The sequence below is a fragment of the Rattus norvegicus genome, chromosome 4 (genome assembly GCF_036323735.1).
Source record: "Rattus norvegicus strain BN/NHsdMcwi chromosome 4, GRCr8, whole genome shotgun sequence".
NCBI classification, from domain to species: domain Eukaryota; kingdom Metazoa; phylum Chordata; class Mammalia; order Rodentia; family Muridae; genus Rattus; species Rattus norvegicus.
Window position 1 is genome coordinate 177,783,582 of NC_086022.1, and position 20,178 is coordinate 177,803,759.

The following is a 20,178-nucleotide window of genomic DNA, read 5'->3' on the forward strand; positions in this document are numbered from 1 at the left end:
GTGCCTGGTCCCTGGCTCAAGTCTACCAACAAATGCTCTCATCTACTTTCAGAATAGCTCTGGCATGCATCCACTTCTCTCCATTACCAAATCCACCATGCGGGCATGTTATTTGAACTACACAGACTGGATTCAGCACACTGCAATTAAAGTACCATTCAATGAGAGCTACCAGCGGAGTTATAAAGTTCAAGTCTTAGCCATGGCTTCTCAAGCCTTGCACCATCAGCCACTTGGTCATTTCCCCAAATGTGGCTCACACTGCTCTCCCTTCCCTTGGCTAAAAGACATCCACCTACATGCTCCTCCACCCCCGCAGCACACCAGGCTCCTCCAGCTTCTCTCCTGCCCTCATCCTCTCACACAAACACAGGCTACAGTCTCTCAGTAGCTAATGCCTCTCCTCCAACAGGTGTTTGCTTGATTGACACTGACCTCACAACCTAAAATTGATAATCCTTATCATTCTCCACTGTATTTTCTTATGGCACCTATAACAATTGTTTCCTAATCTGTAACATATACTTTGTAAATTCTTTACTTTTTTAAATGTCTATCTTGGTCACCAAAATAAAAAAGTTCCTTAAAATCAGAAACCAAATTCACCTTGTTCATCTTCATACATACACCAGCTAGACCAAAACAGCACAAGGCCCAGCAAACAACCATCAGAACCTATGGAAAAGGGCTGTGTTTGATGGCATGTGTCTGTAATCCCAGCTACTCAGAACATGGAGGCAGAAAGGGTTTATTTATGGTTTTTATTTCATTTTGACATAGACTCTATATATCCATTGCTGACCTTAGAACTCTATAGAACACACTGACTTCAAACTCAGAGATCCACCTGCCTCTGCCTGCTGAACACTAGGATTAAGTGTGTATACTATGCCTGGCTTGACCTAGGATTTTAATCTCAACAGAAGGTAGGATGATTTAGTGAAACTCTACCTCCAGAACAAAATAAATATCATGCTCACTCAGGATAAAATATCATGCTCATTCAGAATAAATAAGTATCATTCAGGACATCATGGCCAGACTCGTTATGGACAACCTAATAAAGTAAAATCTCTTTTCTGCTGAAAGCCCCCTCCCACTTACAAAGGGAATATAGAACAACAGGAGGCTTGGCTCCAGCCCACCTTCCCAGCTTCGTCTCCAAACCCCACTTCCCACATTTTACTCCAGGTACACCTTACACTGCAATGGCTTAATGGACATTCATTCCATTTACCAAAGTCTGTGCCTTTGCCATTTCTTTTGTCTGAAAAATCCTGAATGCTCCTCATGGCTCAGCTCATCTGTTACTACCTTAGAAAGTTTTCTTAAAACTCTGCCACCAAACTAAGTTCCCTCATTCAAACAAAACATTCGGCATGTTGTCTAGAAGCAGGGATCGTAGAATAGAAGAGACTGCTGCTAGGCTGTGGAGATTACAAGGTAATCTTAGGCACAGTATTCCCACCCCTAGAACTACACCGCCTAACTTGCTAGAAGGGGGTGTCTCTTAGCAGCTCTGTTGTGAGGACTAAGGATTTAAAAGTCCATAACATAAACGTCGCAATCATGAAGCTCAGCACATATTAGCGATGAATATCAGCTGTGTGGATCACTCTCCAGGCTGCCCAAAAGGCAATACAATGTCAGATATCTTTAAATCTCTGTTAACATCTGGCCAAGAGCAAACTGGTTTGGTTTTTCTGTTGTTGGTTTGTTTTTTTTTTTTTTTCCAATAAAAAAATGAAGTTGAATTCAACAAATGCCATAAAAGTAAAAATTTAAAAAGCAGAGTGAATTGCAGTTAATTAGGTTCTAGAACGTTTGGGAATATACTGAGTAGAAGTATAGTGTGATTATGTCTTTGAACCTAAGTATTAATAGCCCAAATGATTATTGCTCTAATGGTCTACCTCATCATGTCAACTTTTATTACAATTTCTCCTTGGCTTCTTTCAGGTTCTGAGTTATTAACTTCCGGACAGTAGGCCTGCGCTAATTTGCATGACTTTTAAACTAATCATTAGACTTAAATAGCAATTTTGCAATTGAAATCCACGGCACTTAACTGACTTCCTACCTCAAGGCAATAAATTACCCCGAGACAGCTCATCTCCCTACCAGTCTACACAAGGGCAGCTGAAGTGCCGCTGTTGTGTGTGACTTGCACTGATGATGCAGACAGTGTTGGGGTAGGGGCTGGATGCAGTCGCACCATGGGACTGCGGGTGCCCCCAGAGGGACTTACTGCAGCATTGGCCCTTAACCTCCTAGTCGCAAACGAGGTCGTGTGAGCACATCCGCGGCCACGCCTCGAACCGGCAGGTGGTCGGACTGACGCCCTGACCTCCGGGGACACCCTGAGCCTGGCGGCGGGACCTGTCCTGGACGAATGGCCACATCCCACGGGCTGGGGGCGGGCGGGCATCCCTCCACCGAGCCGGGGACTGCGGGAAGGGCAGTGTTCCGCACCCCGTGCTCTGAGGGGCAGCACCAGGAACCAACCTCCACGAAGGCGTCCGTCAGATCACTGGCACGGTCCATCACCGGCAAATGGCGACCGGCCACGATTTTCACCTTCAGCTTCCCCGGCATCGCGGCGGCTTCGGCCTCTCCTAGGATTCCTGCAGAAACAAACAAGCGAGTCTGCGCCGAGCGAGCACCGGGAAGGGGGTGGGGGGGAGCGGCGGGGGCGTGCGGAGGGACGACGGGAGCGCGCGCCAACTGACAGCCGAGGGCGCGCGCGCCGCACTCACGCTCTAAGGAGGAACCGAGATGTCCCGCGCGGGCGCCGAGGCCTCATTCCGGAGAAGCAGCCGAAGGAAGGGCGCCGGCCAAGCGTGCAGCCCTAGCCCCGGCGTACTGCAGAGAGCCGCCAAATCCAGTTAGCATCCCGCGGAGCAAGCGCCGCGCCCACCCGCCTTTCTCCTCCCACCTTCCAAAAATGGCGGCTCGCGGGGCCGGAGCGATCGATCGCTCGGTGCTCTGCCCTTCGGCGGAGCCGATTTGAATTCGCGGGGGCCCGAAGAGAGGGGCGGGGCTGAGCTGAAGAGCAGGTTAACGGGTCGAGCCCTGCATCATCCACCTGGCCTCCCTTCGGATTGGTGCCCAAGCTTTGCGGAGGACAAGCTCCGGCGTTCTGGGAACCGGGTGCTGGTGACAGCCCAGCCACGCCTCATTTTGCTGGCTCCTGGACGGACTGCTGCTGCTGAGCACTCTAGAGGAGTCTGCAGTTAGTGTTTCCTAAAACGGCCACCAGGATGGGGTACTGCTGTTAGTGGCGGTTTTCTATGAATTCCAGTAGTAATCATCCAGCTAGAGCCAGGTGTGGGGGTGCATGCCTGTCAACCGAGAACTTGGAAGTCAGACTGAGAGCCTGGCTCAAAAAAAGGAAAAAAGAAATTACATACACACACACACACACACACACACGTCTCAGATAGTAAAAATAAGTATTTCCTTAAAGACGTATTTCAGTCACAGGCAATTGTACGGTGTACTGGGATATAGATGTCACTTCACACTTGAAAGAGCTTTCCTTAGACTCCTTGACGAGCCAGTATGGACTTGATATTTTGAGCAAGGTCTTGCCTGCTAGCCTCTCCTTGGTCTGCAGACCAAGCTGACTGAATGTGGCAGTCTTCCTTGCTGTATTGTCACAGGTGCTGGGGGTTTGTGCCTGCACATCCAGCTCTCTAAGTATGAAGCCTGAGGGAAGGTCGACACTGCTGGCTAAAAGTCTGCAAATAATGAACCTCCAGCAGTACGTGTAGTCAGTGTGAGAAATGAACCGGAAGAACAGTGGTATCTTTGTGCACTGACCCTACTCTCTCTATATATAGCATGAGCCTGCCAAAGTGGGGCATTAGATACAGCTTCAGACTATCAGAAGATGATTGGGGTTGAAGTACACACACAGAATCTAACAAGATCACTTCCTACGATACGGCAAACCCAGCATTACCAATATACTCCATAGCAAATACCAAAATCAACACTGAAAATTCCAGTGGAAAAATTACAGCACTGAATTTTATTAGAGATGGAAAATTCCTAAATGAAGATATCAACATGATCTTTTTAACTTCAAAAATACTAAAATGGGATAGAAAAATTACTTCAAGTAGTGACGAACCAGAAATGCCTTTTCAAAAAAGTCCTCCTGGTAAAGGAATTTTGGCCGTGGGCAAAGCTGAATTCTTCCAAAGAAAAGAGAATGTTCTGCTCAAAATAAGAAAAAAAATTAAAAGATACATTGTTGCAGACTTTTTGGACTAGAGAAACTTCTGTCCCTGTCTAAAACAAGAAGAACACAATCTCACATGATTTCCTTGGATCCACCTGTAGCTTTTTTCTAAGCACTTAAAATATCCTTGCTGAATTCAAAGGTCCACTACTAATGCATCAGTTCCTTTACATTGTTCCCCCTCACTGAGCCATTTTTAAATGAAATCTATACTAGGATTGCTCCTTGCCCACATTCTCACTCGTCTCTTCCTCATCCTGCTTGGTGAGATTTTTGGCAGTCTTGGTGTAGTTTTTGGTCTGATGTTAAACTCCTTGGTGGGGTAAATGCCCACATGGTCATGTGTGCCACCGGCCTTTTCTGCTGTCCCTGGTCATTGTGGATGACATTTCCTGTAAAGCCGGGCTGTCTTGCCAATTAGCTGACCTTTAAAGTGTCCTCACACAACCTGAACTTCATCCTTTTGGATACACAGAGATCAAGCCCCTGCCTCAGATCTTTGGAAAAGGGGATAGGGACATTGACATCCCCTTTACCTTGCTCCAGTTAGAAAGAGCTGAGGATTGTGGCACGTGTCTTTAATTCCCAGCACCAGAAAGGCAGAGGAAGGGAGATCTCTGGGTTCAAAGCTAGTCTGGTCTACGTTGCAAGTTCCATGTCAGTCAGAGTTACTGGGTGAGAGACTATCTGTCCCTCTCTGCAGCCCCCTGCCCACAAGAAAAGAAATTTACAAAAGTCCTTCCATTTGACAGTCCTCCACAGTAATGGTCCCCCAAGACAGGAGCCTTTTTATTACTGGATGACAGGAATGAGATGGTGTTTCCAATTAAAATATATTACCTTGTTACCAGTTCCTCATTTAAAATGTAAGAGCAAAGGCAGGAAGGAGGATTGCTGAAACTTAAGGCCCAACCTGGCCTACAGAGTGAGACTATGTCTCAGAAAGGAAGAAGAATCTGGGGATGGAGCTCCATGACCAAGCGCTTGCTTAGTACGGGAGCCTTTGGGTTCAATCTGCAGAGCCACAAACAACAAGAAACCAAAAAGAGATGCAGGAAAATGCAAGAAAACCGAGGCTGAGCGATAACTTTTAATGGAACATAATTCACAGAGTTACAAGATGTTGTGATGTAGAAAATATTTGCAAATTGCACAATTAGAGGTTAGCAGGCTCAGCCTCCTAATTAGCGGGCCTCCTAATAAAGTTCTTGAGCGTACCTGCTGCCTGAGGCATCATCAACAGGAGATTATAATTAAGATGCTTCCTGAAGACTTAAGCCTGGCTTCAGCTTAACCGGTTCCTAGTAATTGTAATCGTTTGTTTTAATTAACGCTGGGAACAGTGCTTACTTCCCTGACAAATAAATCATGAGATGACCTCTGATTAGCATCCTCAGCCTCATAGGCTGCCCCCTCTTCTTGCAGATTAGTTTTTAAAGGAAAGCTAAAAGGTTGTGTGTTTCCTGCATGCTAGACACCAAATTCAGAACTGGACCCCTTCTCCTGTTTTACTGAAACCCTTTCAGGCTTTACTTTTATTTTTGTTTTTAAAGGTTTATTTTATTTATTATATACTAAGTACACTGTAGCTGTCCTCAGACACACCAGAGGAAGGCATCAGATCCCATCACAGATGGTTGCGAGCCACCATGTGGTTGCTGGGATTTGAACTCAGGACCTCTAAGAAGAGAAGTCAGCGCTCTTCACCACTGAGCCATCTTTCCAGCCCTGTTTTTTTTTTTATTTAAATATTTCTTTTCTTTTCTTTTTTTTTTTTATTAACTTGAGTATTTCTTATTTACATTTCGAATGTTATTCCCTTTCCCGGTTTCCGGGCAAACATCCCCCTACCTGTTTTTTTTTTTTTAATTGTTTTAATTTTGTTTTGCGACAATAAGAAATCCATATACAGTCAATGGACACCAACTTCAGATTATGAATTTTGTTCTTCCCCAGGGTATAAAGTTCCTCTAGTCAGGAACGACGGCATGTGTCAGTGATCCCAGCACCCGAGAAGTGGAGGCTGGAAGATGCTAAGTCATCCTTAGTGACACAGGGAGTTTGAAGCTGGTCTGGGCTACGTGAGACCCTGTCTGAAAACACAACGTGCATTTCTCTTCCTCACCTGTGTGTCTGGAAGAGCCCTAACCCCTTCCCGCCCTTTCTGCCTGTCTCTCGCTAAGTAATTTCTATTCGTGCCTCAGATCGCTTGCCTTGCTATATAGTGCAAGAACTAGCTAAAGTTATCCCTTCTGCTGCTAGGAGCCTTGTGGCCAAACACTGACAGTTGGCAAGTGTTTCTTACCCATGACGTCAGCATTGTCTGCACCCTGGCTCACGATAGAAGGGGATATTTTGTCACACATTTATTATAAGGGGAAAATGGCAGGCCCTGCACGTGGCCTTATGATGGAGTTGGGTGGACATCATGACACATTCCTGTAATCCTGGAACTCAGAACAAGAAAGCAGGACGCTTATGGCTAGTCTAAGGACAGCTTTGGCTGCATAGTGAACACCAAGCCAGCCAGGCCTTCATACCCAACACCCAGCCTTGGAAAGAGAAGGGGGAGGGTAGATCTGTGTGTAACTACTAATGCTAGGAATTAGTAAATAACCAACACCTAGGGTTAAAATATTGATCTGTTACTTACTAACCATGAAACTGATGAGTTCCTTACCCCTCCCTGTAGGATAGGACTGGGGTTTAGAGCACTTGCTATTCTTGCGGAGGACCTGGGTTGGGTTCCCCTTACCCGTATTGTGGCTTGCAGCCATCTATAACTCTAATCCCTAGTGTTCTGATGCCCTCTTCTGGCTTCTGTGAGCATTGCATACATGTGGTACACATACATACCTACAAGCAAAATGCTCAAATACATAATAAACCTAAAAAAAACTTTGTTTTTTGTTTTTTGTTTTTTTACCTTAAAAACAATTCTCAAGAGCTAGAGCTGAAAAAATGGGTAATGCAGAGCACAAGGAGAGGAGGTGCAAGAAGTTAGTTTCTGGTTATGGTTTGACTAGGAAATGCCCTCCTCACAGGCTCAGGTATTCAAAGCAATCTCAGTGTCAAATGTGTCATCCTTGGATGGCAACATTTTGTCAGGTAGTGACAGCTTTACAGTGGAATGAAGGAGGAGCAGGAGCATGCTTTTGAAGAGCATTGAGGTCCCTTTCTTTTCCTCCCTGTGCCCCTTCCCCCCACCCCATCTACCCTGAGGCAATGGGCCTCCTCCACCTCAGGGTCCCCTGGCAGGGTATTCAAGCCAATGAACTAAGCCATGCCTGGAAGCCATGAACTAAGAGCAAGTTTTCCCCTCAAGTCGTTTGTGTTAGATGTTTGTCACAGTGACACGAAATTCTGACATACCTTACCACAGGAACGCACCACAGCTGTGAATTTACCTATTCACTCCTCTACATGTAACATCTGTAGCTATTAAGCTGTTACTCAGAGCCCACATAAACAAGATAGCTGTATCCTCCTGACACTGAGACTTTTGTTACAAAGTAAGCCCATGGGCTTTTTTTTAAAGATTTATTTATTCTATATAAGTACACTGTCCGCTGTCTTCAGACACACCAGAAGAGGGCATCAGATCTCATTACAGATGGTTGCGAGCCACCATGTGGTTGCTGGGAATTGAGCTCAGGACCTCTGGAAGAGCAGCCAGTGCTCTTAACCACTGAGCCATCTCTCCAGCCCCGCCCATGGGCTTTTTAAAAGACCCTTACCAGTATTTGTCTTTTTTCAAGATTTGATCTTCATTTTTGTTTATTTTATTCACTCGTTTATTTATTTATTTTGAGACCAGGTCTCTCTCTCCGTAGTCCTTGGTGTCCTGGAGCCTACTATGTAGAACAGCCTGGCATGGAACTTACCGAGCTCCAATTGCCTTTCCCTCCAAAATGCTGAGACCATAGGCACACACCACTCTGCCTGGCCCTTACTTTTTTATTATTACTTTTAATTACGTGTACACATGCATGTCTGTGTGGGAAGGTGCACATGAGGTGCTGACAGAGACCAAAGACCGTGCTGGACACTTGTCCCTGGAGCCTCACCTGGTTCCGAGCTGTCACCTGTGTGCTAAGAAGCAAACTCCAGTCCTCTCCAAGAGCAGAAGGTGCTTGGAACCACTGAGCTGTTTCTCCAGTCCCTGAAGTCCATTTCATCCGTATTAAGAAAGCTTAGGCCGAGTTCTATCTTCTAACGGCATAATTCTATTGGTAAAATTGGATATTTCCAAGTTTTGTTTATTCTAAGCTGTGTCGTTGAGTGAATGAATTTGAAAATGAAAGAGAAAGTTTCATCCAGATGGTTATTTCTCAATGTGTTATTTGACCACCCTTTGACCCCTTCAAATATTCACCTCTGTTGCAGTAAAAATAAAAAAGGGGTGGGACCAGTTCCCACAGGTACCCTGGCAGTTGCGGTTGGGCTCTCTCACTAGTTCTCACTCTGGCAGGCCACTGGAACTAGTGCTAATTGATCTCAGCGGCTCCACATTGTCCCCATCGACTTTCTGACCTGCTGTCTGCGAGCCACTCTGACACAGCACCCTGTCAGTCTGCTCCTGTGGCGGGCCGGTGCCTCCGGCCACCGTAGACTCTTGAACTCAATCAAGTCGTCACATGAAAGAACACATCGCACAATATCCTCTGATCCAATCCATAAGATATAATTTACTCATCTAGACAGCACAAAATCCTGTACACATCCATCTCTTAATAGTAACACAACAACCTGTAATGTGTGCAGAGAGGAATTTTTTTTTTTTGCTTCTTTTTTTTGGTTCTTTTTTTCGGAGCTGGGGACCGAACCCAGGGCCTTGCGCTTCCTAGGCAAGCGCTCTACCACTGAGCTAAATCCCCAACCCCGAGAGGAATCTTAACATCCGCCGCCATGTTCTCTCTGTTCCCTCCTCCTTCCTCCAGCCTTCCCCCTCTCTAAAACTTTTCTCCCGCCCATCCTTTCTTCTCGTCCAATGACAGGCCTCGTTCTGTCCTGCACCCGCCTTCACCTGCACAATGACATCATCCTACACACCTCATCTTGTTCTTTTTTTTTTTCAAGACATGATCTCAGTATGTGGCTCACGATGGCTCCACATTCTTGGTGCGACCCAAACTAGTCTAAACTCATGATCTTTCTGCCTCGGCCTCCCAGGAGCTGAGACCACTGGTGCGTACTAACCTGCCCAGGTTAGTCACCCCTTTACGGGGGCTGGGGATTTAGCCTAGGACGCGCAAGGCCCTGGATTCGGTCCCCAGCTCCGAAAAAAAGAACCAAAAAAAAAAAAAAAAAAAAAAAAAACCTTTTCGGACCTTGCCCTAGTACCTCTGGGTGTGCTGAGATGTTTCCTCCCTCCTGACCACAAGGCAAATCGAGCAGCAGGCTTGTGATTACAAAAATAGGCCCCTTGGTCTTGTATTTTAAGAAACTAGGTTAACATGGAAATGTGTCTGTTTTGTGTATACTCCCCCTCTTTCCTTCCTGTAATATACAAACAATATCTAATTTTAACATTCTATTCCAGTTATTGGATTTTTTTTTTTTGCAAGTACAAAATTCTGGAGGCAAAAGATGAGTGTGATTGTGTCTTGAAGGGAAACACGCACAAGAGAAAAGCTGGCGGTCAGCACCGCTGCTGTTCTTACTGTTGCCAAAGAGTTAAGTGGGCTCACGGTTTGAAATCTTTCTCTAGAAAAAAAACAAAAATGATCTCGGTTCCCCTACCTTAAGGTAGCCCTATTCAAAGTTCACCCAAATTTTACTGCCCCTGTCATGATTTGAATATGCTCAGCCCAGGGAGCAGCACTATTTGGAGGTGTGGCCCTGTTGAAGTAGGCATGTCATGGTGGGCGTGGGCTTTAATACCCTCACCTTAGCTGCCTGGAAGTGAGGCCTAGATGAAGTTGCAGAACTCTGAGCTCCTCCTGTACCATGCCTGCCAGGATGCCGCCGTGTTCCTGCCTTGATGATAATGGACTGAACCTCTGACCCTGTAAGCCAACCCCAATTAAATGTCCTTATAAGAGGTGATTTGGTCAAGGTGTCTACTCACAGCAGTAAAACCCTAAGACTGCTCCCTTATATCAGTATTTAATACTAACACACTGTGCAAGGCACAAGATCTGTAAGTTAGAGTCTAAAGGATGCCAAGGTTTCTCTGTGTCACATAGACTGACTTGGAAATCATGTCTGGACCAGGCTAGTCTAAAAGTCATAGCAATCTTCCTGCCTCAGTCTCATCTCTAGTGCTGGAATTAGACATGTGGACCTGCAAGCCCTGATTTTTTTTTTCTTTGACCTAAGTGTTCACATAGCCCAGACTGGCTGCAGACTCACTAAATAACCAAGGCTAGCCTTAAGTTTCCTCCTCCCTCAGTCTCCCAAGCGCTAAGAGTACAACCGTCACACCCAGCTGTCAAAGAGCACAAACTTACCGGTAAAATGTTTATGAATGAAAATCATAACATAGTAAACGACAGAGAAGTACACGTCAACTGAATGGCTTAAAAAATAAATTCTAGCTGGTTGTGGTGGCACACGTTTTAATCCTAGCTCTAGGGAGGCAGAGGCAGGTGGATCTCTGTGTGTTTTGAGGCCAGCCTGGTCTACAAAGTGATTCCAGGACAGCCAGGGCTACACAGAGAAGGCCTGTCTCAAAATAATAATTGTGCTGGTTTGTATATCCTTAGCCCAGGGAGTAGCACTATTAGGAGGTGTGGCCTTGTTGGAAGAAGTGTGTCAGTGTGGGTGTGGGCTTTAAGGCCCTCATCCTAGCTGCCTGGAAGTCAGTATTCTGCTAGCAGCCTTCAGGTGAAGATGTAGAACTCTCAGCTCCTCCTGCACCATGCCTGCCTGGACGCTGCCATGTTCCTGCCTTGATGATAATGGACTGAACCTCTGAACCTATAAGCCAGCCCCAATTATATGCTGTCCTTATAAGAGTTGCCTTGGCCATGCTGTCTGTTCACAGCAGAAAAACAACAACAACAACAATAATAACAACAACAATAACAATTTATTTAAAAATAATAATCTGAGAATAATTGTGGTAAAATTCTCTCTCACGTCATAGAAGTCCAGGGTGTGGATATACAACTGTACCCCCATCACCTCAGCACTCAGAGGGCTGAGACAGGGGCATGTTGAGGTCCAGATTCTTGAAAAGAGGACAGAATTTGAGCTAGACATTTTGAAAATACTCATATTTACATGTTTCTATGTGCACCTGTATGGGTTTATGTGCACTATGTATATACATGTTCCAATAGGGGCCAGAGGGCTCTGGATCACCTGCAACTGGAGTTACAGGCACTTGTGAGCCATCCATTGTGTCTGTGGGAACTGAACGCAGATCCTTTGTGAGAGCAGTGAGTGCTCTTAACCATTGAATTATCCCTCCAGACTCTGAGTTGGACATTTTTGATCTCAGAAAAATCTGAACAGGGAAAATTCAGTTTAAAATAATCTAGAGTAAAATGGCCTAGACTAGAAGCAATGACAAAGTTAATTTGGGCAGAATTGGGATTGGTGCAGAAAGGTGGTAACTCAGAAGAAAGGAAAGTCTGGAAAAAGAACATGACAGGCAGATGGGAAGGAGGGGATTCAAGATGGAAATCAGAGAAGGCAGGGGGGCGGGGGACCTCTAGTAAAGTTACTGTGTTTTACAGTGACCATCCTGTGAGATTTCAGGATAAACTGGAAACTGAGAACAAAGGGACATCATTGTTCCTTCATTACTATTTAGCACAAACGCGGATGGAAGGCTGAGAAGGAAACCGCTGAGCTACCTTGTCCTCGGTGAAAATCAGGTGGAGAAAGAAAAGGGGTGAGTTGATGAGACCTGGGTACCACACAGAGGGGTAGGAAAGTGCAGAGGTGAGGAAGAACACTGGGCTCTGTCTCAAATGGAGTGAAGTCGGAAAGCCGGGGTGGCTAACCCAGAGCTAGCAACGTGGCTCAGAGGGCAGGGTGCTTGCCTGGCACACATGAGATGCTGGGATTGGTGCCTGGTACCACATAGATTGGGCATGGTGATGCACACCTATAACCACGGTACTCCAGAGGTGTAGGCAAGAGGACCAGGAGTTCAAGGCAATCCTTGTCTACACAGCAATCTCAAGGCCAAACTGAGCTATCAGACCTCAGAAACACAGCAGAGCAATAAGGCTCGCTCTGAACACATTGGGCTCCATGAAGTTGTCTAACTCCTCTGACTTGGCCCGACCACTTGAACATGCAGAAGGTTAACAGCCTGCACAATGCTCCTGTGGACTGCTTTGTCCGTTGCTCTGCCTCCTGTCCCTTTGTTTCGCTGCCTGAGTCCGAAGGTGTCTTCCAGTAGACTTTGCTTTCTTTGTTGACCCAGATCTGGACAGAGTCCCTCCTTGCCTGTGAGAAACCTGACCACTGGGCTTTGTGCAATATGGGAGCCTCACTTCTCTGGCAGAATTTCTCCTGCTCTGACCTCGTCTGAGGGACTCCAAGCCCCCACACTCGCCTTTACCTGAGGAGTGTCAGGCAGCTTCCGTAGTTTATAAGATCAATTTCCTTTCTACCGACAAAACCTTTCCAGTCAGCACCTGAGACTCCAGAAATGGTTTCACATACTAATGAGGTATGCCAGGTACCCTAAAGCCCCCAGCCGACTATCTTTGCCCATCCCGGATGTCCCTGCCCTCAGTCCCCCCAAAACTTATAAGCCTTCAATCAACCTAAGTTAAGTTGATCTACCTCCTGACAAGTGGTCCCTGTGTGGCCATTCACCATATGTACTCACAGGGCTTCCGAACCCCTTGTTCCACGTCTGTTCCCCCTACCCTCGTGAACCGAATCGGCAGATGATCCAGGAGAGCAGGGAGACCCACACTTGCCTTGCAACGTTACCTTCCCCAGTCATGGGGCCTGAAAGGTTATCCACTAAAGTTTTTCTTTTGCAATTTATTTAGGGTATAGACTAAAACGAAATGACAAAAGTCCTCTATCAACCCCTCAGTTCTTGTTATAATATTTTTTTAGATTTATTTGTCTTATATGTATGATGTTTTGCCTGACCATATGTATGTGTGTCACGTGTGTGCTGTGCCCACAGATGCAAGAGAAAATCAAGTCCCCTGGAACTGTAGTTGCAGGTGCTTGTGAGCCTCCAGGTGGGGACTGGACCAAAAAACCCAGGTTTTCTGCAAGAGCGGTTTGCACTTTTTCTTTGATATTTGAAATGGGGTTTTGTGGTTTAGGCTGGCCTTGAACTCATGACTTTGAGCTCCCGATCCCCTTGTTTTTTTCCTTCCAAGACCTAGGACTACAGATGTACACCATGATAATTATTATTAAAAAGTTGATTGTTTAGTTTGCAGAGATAAGGATTAACCCCAAACTCTGCACAGGCTGGGTATGTGTTATGTCTATGTCTAACCTGTATGCAGCCTGCACAGCCTGGGTACGTGCTCTGTCTATGTCCACCCTGTACGCAGCCTGCACAGCCTGGGTACGTGCTCTGTCGATGTCCACCCTGTACGCAATCTGCACAGCCTGGGTACGTGCTCTGTCTATGTCCACCCTGTATGCAGCCTGCACAGCCTGGGTACGTGCTCTGTCTACCCCAGCCCCAGATGGCTGGCACTTCTTTCTTCCTTCCTTTCATTTTTGATTCTCATGTAGAGAAATGGGCTTTGCTGTCATATTTTCGTATATACACATGCACACCTACATTCATATCAGTCATTACACTTCATTCTTCATCGCGCTCTCCCCGGCCCTTACACACATCCCATCTCCCCTCCCTTTTGTGGTCCCCTCAAGTCCCCTAAATAGCTTCCCGTCACTTATATTCGATCACCCTGCTTATCCTCTCACACTCCACTCTTTGAACTTCCTCTTCCTTCATATTCCCTTCAATTTCTTCACATATGTATAATTTAAAATATTCCACATCTGAGGAAAAATATGCAACATTTCTGTCTGGCTTTTATTTTTTCTTTTGGCAGTGCTCTGGCTGAAACCTGGGTCCTTGCACGCGCTAGACAAGCCCTCTGCCAGTGACTACTTTACTGTCCTGACTGCTCCTCAGAGCAAAACTGAACCAAGGACTCACCACAGCACTCTCGCCACCCTGCCCAGGGCCTAGTCAGTCCAAGAGAAGAGCAGCGTGGTGGCTTTCATAGTCACAAGGCGGGTGCCAGGAGTCACGGAAACCATGTCTAAAGGAAATAGACATCTTGCTCCTTGGGCTATTTTTGCAATCAGTCTCTTTTTAGTGGTTACAAAAGTCACACTGTTGATGCTTAAAATATTTACTCTCTGCCTAATCTGATGGAGACTTTGGAAAGAAAAAAAAAGGCTTAGCATTTCTACTCTGAATCAGGCACAGATTCCAAAACAGGGGTGACCAGCTGACCTGCGAGGTAAAGCTCCAGCAAGGCCCATGTGCTGAGGGGAGCTGGTTAGCGCTTCCTTGTCTTCCATAGCACGATTATGAGATTCCTCACCCAAGAATGTCTCTGCTCCTCGGGCTTCCAATTTTATTCTGTCTCCAATTGGTGCTTGTCTTTTAATAAGGAGACTTATTCATAGGCAATTGATCTACACAGCTCAGCCGCAGCTCTGACCCCACACTATTTCTTAAGAGAAAACTACTGCAAGATTCTAGGTCTCTGGCATGTAATATCAATACATAATGTATATTGGACATCTTAATATTTATCTATTTATACACATGTATGGCTTACTGCACACACATATGTCTGTATACCACGTACAAGCAGTGCCCATGAGGACCAGAAGAAGGCATCAGATTCCCTGGAACTGGAGTCTCAGATGATTGTGAGCCACCATGCTCCTCATGCGTGTGAAGCAGATGCCTTACCAACACAGGCACCTCCTCATTCCTATCTCATCCCTATAGCTGTAATATTTTAACAACTGCAGCTTCCTTGTTTACAACACGCTTCTTTTATGGCCAATCGAACATTTTCTTTCTTTTCTTTCCTTCTTTCTTTCTTTCTTTTTCTTTCTTTCTTTCTTTTCTTCCTTCCTTCCTTTCTTCTTCCTCCTCCTCCTCCTCCCCCCTGCCCCTCCCCCTCCTGCTTGTTTTTTGTTCGTTTGGTTGGTTGGTTTAGTTTGGTTTTTGAGACAGACTTTATGTATGTATGTGTATAGCCCTGGTTGTTCTAGAACTCATCTGTAGACCAGGTGGGTGAACCTTGAACCCCAGAGATCCACCTGCCCCTCCAGAGTGCTGGGATTAGAGGTGTGCACCACCACCACCTGGCTACAGAATGTTTTTCAATCATTCCGGTCTGCTTTTGGTTTCTGATTTCCATTGCAAAGTCGTCTAAACGGAGCCAACAGAATCCCTGCTGCAGCCTAAATGCTATGCTGTCTTAAATTTTCTTCTGCCAGATAATTGCTCTGTCACTTTTAAATTCGGTATCCTACAAAGTCTTAGGTCATGAACAAAATGTAGACAATGGTATTTCCGCAGGTGATGTGAACACCCTCTAGTCCATTTCCTGATGGAGTCCCTGTTCCCCTCTGAAAGTTGTGAGCCTGGCTTTCATTGTCCACAATCCCACTGGCACTATGGCTTTCTAATCACCACCAGAATCAGCCATTAAGCTGATTTGACAACATTATACGGTATCTCGAGTTTACAGCCAGGAACTTTTTCAAATACTTCTCACAAGCCAGTTAGTTCCAAGGGCCTAAAAAGCATGAGTTCAGTTTAGTGTCAGCATTTCCCAATGCTGATGACTTTTCCATCGTGACGCCCAGATTCTCAAGAGAAACAACTGAGTAGAGAGCAATCCAGAAAGGCATTGATATCTGGCTCTGTTCTCTATATGCATATATGCATACATATCTATACATATATGCATATGTACCTATACACACAGGCATATGTACCTACACACACACACACATACACACACATACACACACACACACACACACACACACACACACACACACACACACACAAATATACCATGCAATCACAAGAAAGTAAAGCATCCTCGAAGAGTGCATACAGATAATATATGCCAGGCAGAAGGTCTAGGAGAAAGAAGTCCCAGAAGAGAGTGCAAGTCCTGTCTGATTTGGGCTTTTTTTGGGGGGGGGTTGTTTTTTGTTTGTTTGTTTGTTTATTTGTTTGTTTTGGCTTTTGACACAGGGTTTCTCCGTGTAGTCCTAGATGTCCTGAAGCTCACTCTGTAGACAAGACTGGTTTTAAACTCAGAGACCTGCTGCCTCTGCCTCCCGAGTGATAAGATTAACTGTAGTAGTTTCCAGCCTGTGGGTCTTACACCCCCTTTAGGGGTCACACATCAGATATCCTGCTTATTAGATATTTACATTATGATTCATAACAATAGCAAAGTTACAGTTATAAAGGAGAGACAAAATGGTTTTACGGTTGAGGGAGTCAACACAACATGAGGAACTCTATTAAAGAGTCATAGCATCTGGCAGTGGTGGCACACACATTTAATCCCAGCAGTTGGTAGACAGAAGCAGGAGGATCTCTGTGAGTTCAAGGCCAATCTGGACTACATAGAGAAATCCCATCTCAAAAAAAAAAAAAAAAAAAAAAAAGCAGCGGGGGTGGGGAGGGAGAGTCTCAGCACTGGGAGGTGGACCACTAGATTAAAGGCGTATACTGTGACTACCTGGCTCCAACCAGCTATGTAAACCTACCCTGGCCTTCATGGCAAAGTCTTACTTTTCTTTATCAATGGCTGTGAGATCAATCCTGAACCTTGAGCAATCTCAAAGGAATTAGTGAGAAGACTGCAAGGGTGTCTGGTTGACTGGCTCCTAGTGCTCAAAGTGTCCCTTTGTAGGTAAATGCCTGAGAGACTGCAGACAGGTCGTTCTGGATAGAGCAAAAACCAAAAGAACAGAGAGCTCCCCACACTCGATGCCTAACAAAGGACCTGTGTTGTCAGGAGGACCCAGCCTCTCTGGATTATGATAGTATGGTCAGCATTTTGGTTTGCATTTCTATTCTGAAGAGTGTGTGCTGCTCTTGCAGAGGACTGGGTCCCCACATCTGGCTTCTCTTTACAGCCTGCGGCCCCAGCGCCGCGGTGTTCTGATACCTCTGGCCTCCATGGTCATTGGATGCTGTGCTCAGAGCAACACAAAGACGTACACATATATATTTAAATATATGTAAATATATTTAAAGATTTATGTTTATTTATATACATTTATATAAATATATATTTAAAGACTTATTTACATATAAAATTTAAATTTATATAAATACATAAATATATATTGTATATATAAATAAAATATTTTATATATAATTTATATATAAATATAACTTATATAAACTCATAACCCAGAGTTATATATAAAATCTCATTTTGGTGTGCTTTGCTTTATTCTGCTAAATAAGCTTCTGCTTAAACTGTCTGTACCTTTCCTCTGAATTCTTTCCTTTGAGAAGACAAGAACAAAATGACCACTGCATCAGAGACGTCAATGACACAAGAGACTAACAACCTCCTCACGTGCATCTTGAGCCTCTCCCACAGGATAAGTGCGTGCAGGCCTCCCAGATGCCGTCACTAAAAGCGTGGAGGCCGCCCAAGTTCACATTCCACCCTCACAGCGGCTGCCAGAGACAGAAGCCCTCTTTCCTACTTGCCTTTCAACTACACTTTGAAAAGCTTTTCAACACTGCTCTCGTCATGATATTCCTGTTATCTTCAAGTCCCCGATGGGAGAGCATCTTGGGAAATGATAGAACACACATCTTTACTTCATAGTTTTAGGTTTAGAAAAAAATCGTTTTGCTATTGCGCACCTGCTAATTAGTTAACTAGGTGACTTCGTCAGCCAGTGGGGCCATCTGCCCAGCGTAGTCGCAATGCTACCTTACTTGGATTCATTGTTTTAATCATTGATGCAGAACATCAGAGTCATGAGTTCACAGAGGCTCGTACCAGGGCTCAGAGAAAAGCCACTGATCCTTGGCAGTGTGTAGCAAAAAAGGAAGACACCCCCATCCCCGACACACAGCTAGGGCTGCGAGACTAACACATGGAGCTGTTAAGGCAAAGCCCAAGTCATAGTGGAGACTCCAAAATACTGGACATGCCAGGAACACAGGATGTCTTCTTGGTAAAGCTACAAAGGCAAAATGAACCCAGCCCAGGAGAGGTCCTTATTCACACCGTGCTGTGGTCATACACAAGTGTGTAGGGAATGACAGTTTTTCTTGATTCTCAGAAGAGACTCTGGACCCTTGAACAGTCTTGAGCCTAACGCTGTGGGGGAAACTTCCAGAGTTGAGCTGTTAATATTTAAATGGGAAGTGTTCTGCCCATCTGTTTATATATTTAGACAATGTATTGTCTCAATGTCCAGACCCACCTGTTTGAATACTTGGTCCCCAGCTGGGAATGCCACTCAAGAAGCCACTGCCAGATCTGCTCTGCTGCTATGGACTCTTTCTGAACTGTGAGACAAAGATCCTCCCTTCCTTCCTGCCTGCCTTCCTTTCTCCTTCCTTCCTTCCTTCTTCCTTCTTCCTTCTTTCCTTTCTTCCACATTCTTTTCTTTCTTCTTCCTGCCTGCCTGCTGCCTTCCTGCCCGCCTGCTTCTTTCCTTCCTTCTTTCCTGCCTTCCTTCTTTCCTTCCTTCTGGCCTTTTGTCAGCTCTTTGGCCATAGCAATGTAGTCAGTTCAGACAAATGAGCAAGATCAACGGAATGCAGAGGAAAGATGTGTCCCAGGAGCAAGCCAGGGAACAACATAAAGTAAGGTGGACACTGAAGACAATGCGGTGACACTGACAGCTTAAGTTAGCCATGGTGATGAATACTGCAGGAGGGAAACTAAGCCTAAGAAAGAGGCTAATGTAGGAAGGGGAAAGTTGTTAGTCTTGGGGCGAGAGAGGCTAGAGAGATGGTTCAGTGGCAAAGAGGTTTGCTGCCTTTCTTAGTTACTGTTTTATTGCTATGAAAAGGCATTATGGCTGTGTGTGTGTGTGTGTGTGTGTGTGTGTGTGTGTGTGTGTTTGTACGTAGTACTGGCTAGTTTTGTGTGTCAACTTGACACGAGCTGGAGTTACCACAGAAAAGGAGCCTCAGTTGTGGAAATGCCTTTGTGAGACCCAGCTGTAAGGCATTTTCTCAACTAGTGATCGATGTGGGAGCACCCAGCCCATTGTGGTTGGTGCTGTCCCTGGGCTGGTGGTCCCGGGTTATATAAGAGAGTAAGCTGAGCAAGCCAGGGGAAGAAAGCCAGTAAGAAACATCTCTCCATGGCCTCTGCATCAGCTCCTGCTTCCTGACCTGCTTGAGTTCCAGTCCTGACTTCCTTTGGTGATGAACAGCAATGTGGAAGTGTAAGCTGAATAGACCCTTTCCTCCCCAACTTGCTTCTTGGTTATGATGTTTGTGCAGGAATAGAAACCCTGACTAAGAATATGTATGTATATATATATATATATAATTTATATTCATATCATTTCATTGGGGACTTGCTTACAGTTTCAGAGCTTCAGTCCTTTATCCTCACGGTGGGAACACAGCAGCACTCGTGGCTCGTGGCACTAGAGCTGTGCTGAGAGCTACAAGGGATCCACAGGCCAAAAGAGAAAGAACTGGGCCCAGCATGGGCCTTTGAAACCTTAAAGCCCACCCCCAATGACGTTCTTCCTCCAACAAGGCCACACCTTCAAATCCTTCTCAAACAGTAGTGCCACTACCTGACAACTAAGTCTTCAAATGTATGAACCTACAGGGGCTATTCTTATAAAGCCAGCACTCTATTCTCCCAGAGAACCCTGCATAGCACCCATGACACCATCTGCTGGACTCCAAGGGCAAATGCACAGACACACAGACACACACACACACACACACACACACACACACACCATTAACTAGAAGAAAGGTGTCT

General features: G+C 45.5%; 1 protein-coding gene across 39 annotated transcripts in view; it reads right to left on the reverse strand.

The window, feature by feature from the left end:
• C2cd5 (C2 calcium-dependent domain containing 5) overlaps nucleotides 1-6,995 on the reverse strand; it is a 90,062-nt gene extending 83,067 nt beyond the window's left edge. For 38 of the 39 annotated variants that reach the window (XR_010065681.1, XM_006237639.5, XM_006237638.5 and 35 more), the window contains exons 1-2: nucleotides 2,757-6,995; nucleotides 2,506-2,624 (exon numbers count right to left, since the gene is read on the reverse strand). Coding sequence is in view for 38 of the 39 variants with exons in the window: in XM_006237639.5 (XP_006237701.1) it covers nucleotides 2,506-2,595 (90 nt within the window). In the remaining variant the exon portion in view is untranslated. The remainder of the gene's footprint in view (nucleotides 1-2,505; nucleotides 2,625-2,756) is intronic. The other variant, NM_001134581.1, reaches the window with a different exon arrangement.
• Between the last annotated feature and the right edge of the window lie 13,183 nt (nucleotides 6,996-20,178).